Source organism: Notothenia coriiceps, unplaced genomic scaffold (genome assembly GCF_000735185.1).
Source record: "Notothenia coriiceps isolate Sejong01 unplaced genomic scaffold, NC01 NC01_scaffold00031853, whole genome shotgun sequence".
NCBI lineage: Eukaryota > Metazoa > Chordata > Actinopteri > Perciformes > Nototheniidae > Notothenia > Notothenia coriiceps.
In genome coordinates, this window is record NW_011364554.1 from 201237 (window position 1) to 214750 (window position 13514).

A 13514-nucleotide genomic window follows, 5' to 3' on the forward strand; every position below is an offset into this window, starting at 1 on the left:
ATTTGAATATAAAAAACTGAAATAATGTGAAAAAATATCATTAACTCTACCTATACTTGTAACCAGCATTACGAGCTTTCAAGCATTGATTGCAAAATTAGTCCAGTCTGGGATATGACATATACATTTTCCCAACTTGTGGATATGAATACTCCAAATACAATACAATAATTTAAAGAGTAAAATATAAAACCTGCAAAAGAAGAACATTGATAAAGTTGGCATCACAGCTCCTGGGATAAAACACGTAAATCCTTCTGCAGCCACAGAAAACTCTGGATAACGTTAACCACAAAATGTAATCAGTTACCTCTCGCTGACGTTTAGTGGAAGAATTGCTGAGTCGGGTATGAAGGCTGCAGGCAAACCTAAGTTTTAAAGAGTCACTGTTTCCCTTCATGCTGATGCTATAATGGATAGTACCACAACTTTTTATAGAATAATGAGAGGCAAAGCGTCACAGAAACCAGTGCTGATACGAACACTGAAAACAGCTCACTAATATCATCTTTCAACCATTTCATGGTACACAGGAGGAGACTATTATATTTTTAAAGAGAGACACTTAACAGTCACATCTCAAAGCCCTGTGAAACCACAAGCTGCTAATATCTTTATATGACTTTAAATTAATATAAAGCACCGAACACTCTCTGCAAAATTGAAATATTGATTTTTAATAATATCTACAAAAAATGCATATAAATAAATATACATTAATATGGGGCATAACCTTAAAAAAAACACATTTGTATCCTCATAAATGTCAGTTGGCTACACATCATCAAAGTCAGGGTATGCTTTAGCACTTCCTAGTGTTCAGTCCACTAAAACATTCCTCCTTAAAAGAAGATAATCTTGCAGCAGTGAGCAAGAGTTAATATCTTCTATGTCCGTAGGGGGAGATAAGGCTGTCATTTAGCAGTAAATGCTAATTTAGCAGTTCATGAAAGAAGAGGATAGGGTATGTTTTATTGCAAAGCTAAGAAATGGAGGCAGCATTGTTTGTCTTTAGTTTTAATCCTAATCCTATATTATGAATATAACTGTTCAGCAAAAACATTCAGAATCTTTACTTCTGGTACCACATTTCTGATTACTTTTTCTTACCAAATAATCGGTCCCATATGATGAGAATTCCTCCGTAATTCTTGTCAATGCAGTAGCTGTTCCTCCCTGTTGGAATAATATTTTGTCTGATGAACAACAAACATATTTAAACCAGTTCAAGAGGAAATACAGAGAAATTATTTTCTCGAGATACAGGGATGGGGAAGGTGTTTGACTATGTGTATGTGTATATGTGTGAGTATGTAGGTGTGTATATGTATGTGTGCATATACTGTATGTATATCAGTGTATGTATGTGTATGTATATGTGTATATGTATATATGTCAATCAACAGATAAAGCCGATTAATAATACTAATAATATCAATAATAATGCATAAAAATTATAATTATTGCAGATTACAAATTATAAATAAATCATTTAGGGACAAGGGGGTGGGATTAAATAAATCTTCTTCTCACTCCTTTTCGAACATTAGATGTGGCACTGTTTATGTTGATAATTCTGTTGTTGTTGTTGTTGTTGTTGTTGTTGTTGTTGTTGTTGTAAATGTCATTTTCATGTTTTGATTTGTTTTACATGACTATGCACTGCAACATTTGTTTTGTTTTTGTAATTTTACTTGTTCGAAATAAAATCAATCAATCAATCAAAAAAACTAACCAAATCAGTCCAAGTGTCATTATAACATTTCAGCCTGTATCACATATGTTTTATTTTCCTGTTAATGTTAAGTCTAAGCCATGGAAAAATCTAAAGACAAGAATGTCGTTCTCACCATGATGAACTTTGTGATGTGTTGGTGTGTTGAAAACCCACTCCAGAGGTCCAAGATTTTTGATCAACTAAAATAGAATAATGAAACACAACTAATTAGTAATAAATGTAAACATATAATGTGTTCTGTAAATATCATCACAACCCAATCTCCAGTTCATCCACCGGGGAGAATACTGTAATTGTGTTACTTAATTCTATCGCAACATGTCCATTTGAATATGTTGTTGTTAACATGGAGATTATTTTGGGAGGATATACATTTCAATGTATTAAAATATTGGGGTAGAGACATATTCTGACTTGACAGGGGCACTAGACAAAAGGTCAGAGGGTTAACAAAGTCATAAAGGTTCATCATCTGAAGATCATGAATATGTGCCAGTCCATATGACTACTGACAACTGACTAATCATTTACTCTAATGTATTCTTTTGTATCAAAGGTGTACTTGCCAATTTTATGTAATACTGTAATTCTGACCAAACAGAAAACAAACAGATTGCCTTAGATAACTTTGCGAATGATGCTTTATGGTAGACTTGTTTCTTGTATTGAGTGAGGTCACCTATGTTTGTTTTTATGTGAAAAAGAAGAACACCATTAATATCAATATCAATCAAACACTCACAAATAACCATCATTTTGTTTGTTTCCTCAATCAAAATCAGCTCAAATCAGTTCAATTGTTTAATGGAGAACAGTATGTGTCTACTGGTAGGATAAGAGAAAAATATGGCAGTTTGTAAAAATAATCTCATGTAAAACTTTTTTTGCATAAAACTAGGAAACATAAATCATGTTATTTTCTTTGATATTAAACAGATGCCCCAGTGAGTCATTAAAGATTACAGAGGTCACACAGAGCATATTTCACAAACTTCGTGTTTCTATTCTTGATGAAACTCTCAGATATTTTGATGTTTGACATCAGTACTGCAGACCCCTCAGTCTGCAGAAACGTGCACGGCTGGACATCATTTCTCAGTGATTCATTATTCCCATGTAATGGCTGCGTCTGGCAGTCGAGCGTGAGAGTTTTATCTTGAATGAAAAGGGTCTCCACCACTTCACTCCGGCTCTGAGGCTGGAGCGGCGCAGCGTATAGCGTGCCAATAAATTACATGACATCAAAAAAAAAAAAGCCCCATAAAGGAGGCATAAATTACATCCCTCCAGAAAATTGTGACTATTACGACTGTTTTCACTAATAGTGCACTAAAAGATGGAAGGCGTTCCAAATCCATTCATTCCCTCTCCAGATTGTGGGGCTTGTAACAGTGATACTCCCAGTCGCTTTAAAGGCTGAGAGCGGTCATGCTTCTGTTTGGAATATTTCATAAAATCTCATTATTTTTTATTGAATACAGGTTCCACTGCAACACGGGATCTACAAAGGCTCGACTCAGCAGACATATTAGTATTGGCACGGGGAGAAAGATAACTTTACAGACTTGTGTTCAGTCGGATTACCCTTTTAACTTTGGGCACCAACCATGAATGGAGGAGAAGAAATGCAGACAGAGCTGCACGAATAGACAATATATTTACAGATTTGACTAATATTACATGTTCCTATTTGAGAAGTATTTTATTAAGTATACATTATTCTATTTGAGTTACAACTAATAATGTATTCAATTGAAAGAAAAGGTCTATTTAAACAAATCAATTAATAATTTCATTCCCCTGCAGTATACAGTACACAAGGCCAATGTAACAAAGAGCATCTTAATCTTTTCCTAACACTTCACATGCAGGTAAAAAGTCAGAGTTTCACACAGAGACATAACACAGGACCCGTGTGAGGTAATAACTGATAGTAGTTGTTGTTTTACTCCATCTGTCCAATGGTCAAATCTTTTAACCATTAAAGATCATTATCGATGCCCACTCCCCATTATCCCATGTTTCAATTTTTCCAGATTATATCACTGTTTTTCCACAAAAACAGTCAATTAATAACAGAATATATGACCAGTGTTTAAACATTTACCTCAGTGTGGATCCAGAACTGGTAGAGAAGGTTTAACTGTATGTGGACGGCGAAGACCGCGGGGGGTGCAATAAGAGCCATGGGCAGGTAGAAAATCTGAGGAGAAGAGGAGAAAAAAGATAATACAGTATACACAAAGTCCTACTTCACTAACATAAAGCTTAATTTAAGAACACATCCAGGGATTTATGTGCAACAGATGAAACATTTAAGTAACACGATCACTAACATATCTTACATTATTGCTCCAGATGTGTGGATGCTGGTAGAAAATCTGACACAGGGAATTACTGGTGTTCTTTTCCACTTAAAATCTCTCCACTAGTAATGTCACTCTGAAATTAGGAGCACTTGATATAACTTCGACAGATTTACAGATAATTCCGGCAATAGTTTTATTTTTGTACAAAGTCGATCTCTTACCAAAGATTAGTCCAACGTTTCTACATTGTCTGTGTTACTCAGCCACATGTGACCTACTGCAACTGTGTGGCCCTCAAAACCATTTTTAATAGTTTAGAGCTTTAATGGTTGAGACAATATAATATGTGTGTCTGTTAATATGGTCAATGTGTCAGATGAATGTAGTCGAACATTTTTGCCATGGCTCTGACATGACATTGGTTTCCGACCAATCATATCTCTTCTTGCTACACAACGTGCATGCTGTCATCGAGAATGCAAACAAAAATGGCATCAAATCCTTTTAGTCTTTATCACAGATTGTATCATTGAATTTGTCATCGTACTTGTCATCCATTCTGATCCATTCTTGTCCCATTTTATTGTTATTGGACTAATTGAAATTCAGTATGAGGGAAGAAGAATAAGATATTCCCTCACAGACACTACTTGGTATTATAAATAATGAATTTATTATTCTTATTTATATGTGGACAATTCAACAAGATAATCAACCAACCTATCCTTTGAAAGCATGAATGATATCTTACCCATGACGTGAACTGCTGGGTGAGGGACTGTCTGAGGGCGGTGGTTAGGTTATAGTACTCTGAACTGTGGTGAACCTGGTGAGCAGCCCAAATGAAGGACACCTCTGTATGAAAATAACAAAAACACACATAGATCCAACATGAAACAGGAGTCAAAGAGTCCAAATCTCAGCGGTTATCGCTGCATTACCTGCTCATTAACATGTTACAGAGCTAACATATAATCTTTCATGAGATTTATATGCGGGCCTTGAAACCTCACACACATTCAGCTGCCTTTACATCACCACAAGTGATTTATCTCAAAACCCAACCTCCCCAGATGAGTAACTAAACACGTTCAACCCCAGAAGGAGTAGTTTGAGTCCTGCTCCTGGCCAGCCGTGATGAAAACCTGAGGCTTGAGTGTAACTGGCCGCTGGAGGAGGAGGCGTTCAGGTTCTTATGGTGGTTGGGGGTATTCGGCTGTAGCTGGTTAGCGTCCAGCTTGATGTCCCAGTGCTCCAGTTTACATTCCTCTGCTGTGTTGTGATACTTGCTACATTAATATCTGTGTTACACTTCATTTTAACATCCAACGGGAACATGCTTGTTAAGTTTCACTGGATTTTGGGCTGTTTCCGGACCACCCCGTCTAGTCTGTGCTTTTTGGCACCTCCAGTCCACTCTGGCCTCTGGAGCAGTACAAGAGAGAACAGTAACCTTCAAATATCCCAGAAGCACAGAGCCCCATATAGTCTATGTATAGAGATGTATTTGTTTTAATAAAAGCAGCCCAAGTTATTAAATGAGGTTTAAGTTTTATGAAGCAGCCTTGATGTGTGATTAAGGGATCAATTATCAAGCAATTAAACTTCTAGTATTACGCATGGTGTGCATCACAGTGTGTGAGCCCAAATACACATTTAACACTATTTTTAGCTTGATGACGATGCACATCTTTTATTTATCTAAAAAGTTTTATGTGTCTTAGATAGGACCATAAACAAATATTTTCTTTTAGACAACAACAACAGGACAGTTTGACCCTGCCAGGGACAGAACCTGCAGTAGTATAATGTTGATTACTGATTAGGAGTGATTAAGTGTGTTGGTTTGAACGGAGGCTGTGGTGTCACTACTGTGTCTCAGTTAATGTCTACCATGTGTTTCTAGTTCTTTGCTCCAATACTTTCATCACACCGACATCTTGAGAAATGTGATTATTCGCTTCTAGTGGACAGTAAAGAACAGAAGATAGCAATATAGCAAAACAGCAATGTGTTGTTGTACTGTGCAAGGGGTTATGAGGAAAAAGATGTCATGGCCAGCTGAAACGAGGATATACAATATATCAAATAACCACCTTTAAACGGTGGCCACTTCAGCATTATCAGTTTCTCTGGTTTTATTATTTATTATTTTATTATTCTATAATAAACATTTCTCTGTGTTGGAATTCAACAGACACTGGAATAGAATGGCTACCATACATATACAAACTGAGTAGTCTCCTCATTTTCTCCAGAGCTGCAGGCTAAGTTCTTTTTGCCAACTTAAGCCTCTCCTTTATGTACCTTTATATTTACTGTGCAGACATGAGGGTTGTCTTAATGTTATCGTCTAACATCTAAGTCCACGGCTGATCAGATACAAATAATATTTCTTAAAATGTCAACTAGTCCTTTAACCTATCTGAGAATGCCAAAACCATCACATTTGTGAAGCGCAATTCTGTATTCCCTGTATTTATTATTATCTGTGTATTTATTCTTATTTATACATTTCCCATCTATTTACCTTTATTTTCGTATCATTTATTTTGTACATACTTCTGATAATTGTGTATATAACTGACTGTTTTGCACTCTGGTTAGACCCTCCTTAATTTCGTTACACTGTGCTTGCATTTTTGTAATGACAATAAAGTAATCTAATCTAATTTGAATTTGTGAGGTTTTTACATTGTAAAAGTGTTAAAGCTCGTAAAACTCTCGCTTTTTAATATACTTGTGAATGGTAGCAAGGCAGTCGAAAAAACACCAACTGGCGGATGGTCTGCTGCACCTGAACAAACACAGAACTGAAGGTACTGAAGGTGTGCAGTGTGAGCGGAGTAGCACCACAATCTGTCCGGACACGTTCCCAATCACTGCAACGAGGAGGACTTCCTCAAGTGTTTGGGGAAACCCAGAGGAGCTCCCAAGCAATCTCCACACCGTGCTTATTTAACAGGGTTATTGCTGGGTTTCAGAAGGTGTGAGAGAATAAATGTCACAAGGAATGTTTTTGGAAGCATCACATACAATGTTAAATTGTGTTTTTTTGTATTAAGTCTAAGGAAAAGGGCTGGACTTTATTTCCAACTGCATTTACCCTCTCAACGCAATAGTTTGCAGACAAGGCAAGGGTGTGAGATGAGAGACACAAATAAATCTGACGGCATCGACAGCAGTCAAGCTCTAAAACGATGACGCTTCTTCCGCTCTGAACCATGGGGGATTCAGAGAAGAACTGTCCTGCTAAAAGACATATTGAGAGGATAATCCAGTCTTTGTTTAATTCCAGCAGTTTTCTTTTTTTCTTCACAATGGAATCGTGCTTGGCAGGGCCTAGGACTAAGGGCAGCTAAGATTGATGCTTCTTGTCATTGATAGGAAGTAGGAACCGCTAGGCTTCACTGCAAGCCCATGTCCTCATCTCGAACTCCGCGGGACGCTGCATAGTTTGGCAGGGCCTATTCAGGAGGGAAACCCCGTTAATGGTGAGAACCAATGCCACAGAGCTCACTTTCCCAGCACAGAAACGCTGAGGACGGTACTTCCATGAGGCCGCAGCGTGCCTTAACTCACGCTTTCTCAGGAATAACATGCATGAGACGTGCTAATGATAGACAGTTTTGACACTTTGTATGAGACTTGGCAGGTAAAATGACAGCATTGGTTGATTATTAAAATCCTTAAATCATCAATGTTCACCAGACAAGTACCTTAAATGTGGGGTAGGTAATTCACTTCAGAAACACTTTTTGTTATATTCCATGGAATGCTCTTAACATCCCGATAGCAATGAATATATTAAGTGCTTTGACAATAAATCCATAACAACATGTCATCTGTGGAAGCCGTGGCGCTGTAAAAAGCACGACCAATCATCTGAGCCGCCGCTAAGTAACTGGATGGCCTACCTGCCTGTCAGCCTTCCATCTGTGCACAAACTTATCTCGTGCCCTCATTGGTCATGTGCGCGTTTGTGTGTGTTGGAGGAGGGGCTCTCTAAGGAAGTCTGAAGGAAGGGGCAGATTTGTTCCGGTTGTGTACTTTCAAATGCTAGCTTACTCGAGCTGGTTTCTCCATTCTTACCTACCCTACCTTTAAAAGTGGCTGTGTGAATGACGACTAATAACGCACCTTTGTTCAGATGGCCTCCTTCAATATGAGCCCACCTGCAACTAAAATACTGTAAGCCTTGCTATTCTGGTATTCAAAACCAGGAATCACCATACTGTGAGAAGAGGTCTGGCAGTAGGGTGATGTAATTCTACGATTTCCGATCATAATGACCTGGTCAATACTGTTGAATTATATCATGACACATAATCAAGGCCTATAAGTCATCATCAGTCATGTTACATAGCTGAGTTAGACTTTAACAGAGTGTGTTTATGTCCAAATCAACCCTGTCAGGAGCAATGCTTACATAACCGAGTCGTATAAACGCCAGAATGCAAAGTCCTATTGAGCTCCATGGCTTTAGCTCCAGTGGAGGCCTGCAGTAAGTGCCGATAATGATCAATCGGTATCTCGATAATGCTGCCACAAAAGTAAAGTATGAGTAGTCAAAAAGAAAAATAATCATCAGAGAAGGAAGTCCCAATCGACTCTATTTAACCAACAAAACCCTGTGAAACGCTTTAACAGGTCAATCAATCAGCTGCCATATCATCACCCTCAGCGACAAACTCCTGGCACTAACACACGGTGTCCTTCATGTGCAGTCCTCTGAGTGGTGGGCCTCCGTGTCAATCACACGGGTAATGGCCTGTGAACAGCCCTCCAGTGTTTGGATTGGCGGGTTCTTGGATGGGGTGCCAACCCAAACAGCGAGTTCTGGACTCGGTGGGACAGTCAGCCAACTCCCCTCCGCTGCTGCCATACTTCATGCTGTCCACGCAGCTCAGTCACACACACTAAACTAAACACACTAACCCAGGTCAGGCCCACTTACAGCTCTCACAAACAGGCTTTAAAAAAACGTATAGAAAGTGAAGGGTGACGTAAAGTGGCTTTTCTGTTATATTTAATATAATCAACACTGTATCACTTACAATTCTATTAATGCTCACTTACTGAAATCCCGTATATATAAAACTTATACTTTGCTGCTGCTCTCTGTTGTTAACGTAAAGGAGGATGATAGATGTTATATTTGATGCTGTAAAAACCCAGGGTTTATGGGAGATTTATAATACCTAGATAAAAAGAAATCAACTCCCATTTTTTTACGTGTGTTTGTCAATTAATTATTAAATCAACATTTTGACATATTTATGACGAATATAAAAAGGGCAATCGTTTTTATCCTAAGAACTGAATAATAATTGTTTTTCCATTTTGATCAGAATTTCCATCCAAATTAAATTCAAATACAGGAAACAAAATAAAGAAGAGTTCTGCATGTTAGTGTTGTTAAGTCGAGAGCAGCATGAAAGAGATCAGAATTCATGAGAGATTAACAGGGCAGATTATAAGTTTCATGTGTTTCTTTAGGGCGAGAAGATGAGACATGGCCGAGTTAGCTTGATGAGAAGGTTGTGACCGTACTCTGAAACTACAAGCAATCCACATGTGAGGCATTAGCACTCATCTTCATGTTTCATTCACAGTCAGTGCAGGTTTGTCCTCAGCACTGCTTGCTGGTCACCTGATGACAGAGGGAAGTCTGTAGGGAAGGAAGCACACAAGGGCAGCAGACATCCTAACGATGGCCTCCGCTGAGCTCAGCGACCCTCTCAACGATCATAACACACTCTTCTTTTCTACACTTTGTTAAAATGCCGCGCACACAGGCCCTGTGGACATTACCTCTTTGTGATGACTAGGTTCAATCAGAGCATTTCTCTCTCTCCCTCTCAGTAGACGTTCTCTCTCTTTCATCGCGCACACAGCAGACAGAGAGTGTGAGCGCAGTGACCTATAGATCACGGTTGATGTTATCCCTGCCTCCCATGAGACCTTTCACTCGGTCTCTGCTGCTGCCGTGAGCGAGACCCCCACATCCTGACTACACTGTACAGACAGACCTAGCAAAGCAAGTGGGGGCCCATATTCTTCTGTAGGCCCCGCAACCTGCACCGGGCCAGGAACTTGCCGTCATGGTGAAGATTTATGGAGACCTCGAGACCTGGACGCCCGGGGAGGGTGCAGGTTAACCCCCCCAGCCCCCACCACCTCCGCCCTGCCACACAGCCCAGAGGAGCTCCTCTTTAAACAATAACATCCACATCGTTTGAGTCCCGACGGAGGAGCAGAGGAGATATGCTGAGCACATCTGTTTCTCTTGACAACTGCTGCTGAGAGGAGTGGGGGGTGGGGGGGGGTGGGGTGCGGACACACCCGCAGACAGGGAGACGAGGATGTAGTGAGGTGCTAGGAGAGGAAATGTTGATAAGGGCTGCTCGGCAGGGACCTGAGGGTAGAAACTGTTCAATACATATATTCTGCTTACATTTTTGAAGTGATGTGTTTTACAAAACAAACTGCTGTGAGGAGCAGACAGGGCTTCCGTGTCGGCGAAACAAATACAGCAAGAACAAGCGAAACTCATCCTGAGCACACACAAACACTCACAGCCGGAGTAAAAACAATAAGTGTGGCTTGATATTGAGTAAGAAAAAGGTTTATAACGCTGTGAGCATGGGTCTGCGGAGAGCATTTCTCAGCGATCCCAACGTAGTAGTCCGAAAAACGTTTACCCATTTAAACAGTCGTGGTAGATACCTTGTTTGTTTTAATCACATATGTTGTGATATAATAGAGAAAAAGATACACAAAAAAACACAGGAGCAAAATTGACCATGACTGGAACATGAATGGGTCAACATTGTGTTGTATTTATAAAGTGTTATATTTTTTGTATATTACTATAATTTATCCTCAACATTATACATCCTATAAGAGATACTATTCTGAGAGAAGGGATGAAGAGATGAGGATGTGTTGCTCATTTCCCTAATGACTTAAATGCAATATGCAAAAGTAGTACCTCTAAATGTAATAGTTGTCTGGCTGCCACCTCCTGCATTTCCATTTCAAGACAGAACATATTAGAATCACAGGTAACAAAGTAAACCAAAAAGATTTGCGACAAAACAGGATAAAACAAGAAGAGGAAATTAACTAAAATGGCAGGTGAGTAATGACCAGAAAGATTTAGCAAGACAAAACACACAGAACATAATGTTCAGCAGAGACAGACTGGAGAAACCCGATTTGTTGCTTAAGGCAATTTTCCCACATCACCTGACAAATGGAACAATTTGGTTTGAAAAGGCACTTTTAGAAAATAAGTCTGTGCAATAACAACAATCTTACAAGCTGATTGCACTTCACACAATCTGTTTCAATCTGTCAAATGGTGCCATTAATCTGTCGCGGCACTGCGATTTAAGAAAGAAAGAAACCGATTTAAACGGAGACATGTCAACATCCATCAGCACTGCTCCCATGTGTCGAACGAAGAAAATATGGCTCTAGTGCTGGCACCATGCTCAGAGGAAAAGAGGACAATCCTGTCACTGTGGCAAATATGTTATTTGTTTCTAGCAGTAGCATAATGCTAACTTGCAGTGTACCTTTTATGTTGTATCGTATTAAATGGATGTAGCAGCAATCACATTTTGATCTTTCATTTTGACACAGCCTTGATTCTCTTAATTGATGTATGTGTCACTGTTTTGATTGACAACCACAGATTTCTCCATGTTTCTCTCAGGACTGTCAATGTTCATCTGGGATTACATTGATTGGTATTACAAAATAAATTGAACCAAAAACACAAATTATTCAACAATCCTAGATTTCCTGTCAATTATACCCCCCCCCTTCTCTCCACAACCAACAGCTTCACACTGAAAAAGAATCCATCACTCACTACCCAACAGGAAATCCATCATATTTGGAAGCAATGATAACATTCCACAGGGACTTTTAGGTGATTATCTGATGTTTCTGGGCTACAGGGCAGCAGCAGCAGCCAGTGTGGTGAGACGACTGTCGCGTAACTCCATTACCTCACGTATAATCAAGAGTACAGACAGCTGACTGGCTGATTAATGGCCTCAGCTTAGCTGACATGCCTGCATATAGATGCCGCCCGAGAGCAGAGCTGCTATTAGTGGCGCTTGCGATATGAGGTTAGAATAAACAGAATCAACAGGGCTGTCAACAATATGGCCGCATCCGAACAGTCAGCCTCCTGCTCACCCAAAAGCATCTGGTTTCAGGACGGTCAGAAATAGAAACGTTTTAAATATATAGTCTATCTGACAGCGAAAGCATCAGACAATGTGGGTAAACTTGGAATTTATTTTCAATTCTTGTAGTTCACCAGGTTATTAAACCAATATGTCTATAATAAATGGTTAAATACTTAGCAAGGAGCATGTTATTTCAGGGGTAAGAGATATACAGCACCAGCAATCTGTCACCAACTGAAAGCAAACACAATATCAAACCACATTTTTTAAACAGTAAGAACAGATTCAACCATGACTCACTAAAGCTGCAGTATATCGATTTGTGGACATGGAGCAGTGATAGGAGTTTAAGTCAATATTGATATCAAAAGTTTAGATAAACGAGCACTTCATTTGAGTCTGTGTGTGCACAAAGTTCATTCAAATGTTTGATCTTCCACATTTACCTCTTGAACCACAACTGGTGTTTGGCTATGCAGATCAGATCTAATGCCAAAAAAAGGCCACAAATATGGTCTAGCCACAAGCCACAAGCCACAATACATCTGTCATTGCAGAATCCTGAATTTCATCCAAAGGTCTGCAGACAGGGGCAGCTCACTTACTTCAAATCTGTTGTTATCACAAAGATCACAGCGTCTGGCAAAACCAAGCGGTAACGTCTCCTGAGTAAAGATGGCATCAGCACAGGCCGATGGCCTTTCAAATCTCTTTCCACTTAATTAGTTTTTAGCTGCCCTTTCATGTGGAATTCATGTGAGGGAAAATATGAGAAAAGGGCCCATAAAACTGGTCACACTGAAAATGATATTCTTCACTGAGGCTAATAAGGGCTCTTACTTCCCAGCAGAGGATGTCATATTTCCATCGTTTGTCTTATTATGAAGGATTAAGATGATAGCTCATATGTCTTGACACAATTGGATTAGAGATGCTGGAGGGTTCTTGCTGTTTTGAGGCAAAAATCCACTACGAATATGAGTGCTATAAAATAAGACTTCTAAAGAAGCGTTACATGACAGTTTGACACCCGTTAAATTGCTGGAAAATACTTTATAGCTGCATCCTACATCTGTCTCATTCCTCGGTGCATTATTATAGGAGACATATATTCCACACACTGAAAGGCTTTAGTTGAATCTTGTTCTAGGAAAAGATGGAGGTCGGAGGTTGGCCGAGATGACCTCGGCTGACCAGAGTGACGAGTGACGACCTGCGCTGCGGTCGGGGACAACCGCTTCACTTTGGTAACAAGGGGAA

General features: G+C 39.4%; 1 protein-coding gene across 2 annotated transcripts in view; it reads right to left on the reverse strand.

Annotated features, from left to right (window-relative positions):
* The window catches only part of agmo (alkylglycerol monooxygenase), a 38497-nt gene that overhangs the window by 17787 nt on the left and 7196 nt on the right, over positions 1 to 13514 (reverse strand). For both annotated transcript variants that reach the window (XM_010788415.1, XM_010788416.1), the window contains exons 4-7: positions 4799 to 4902; positions 3846 to 3941; positions 1851 to 1917; positions 1111 to 1176 (exon numbers count right to left, since the gene is read on the reverse strand). In XM_010788415.1, the coding sequence (XP_010786717.1) occupies positions 1111 to 1176; positions 1851 to 1917; positions 3846 to 3941; positions 4799 to 4902 (333 nt within the window). The remainder of the gene's footprint in view (positions 1 to 1110; positions 1177 to 1850; positions 1918 to 3845; positions 3942 to 4798; positions 4903 to 13514) is intronic.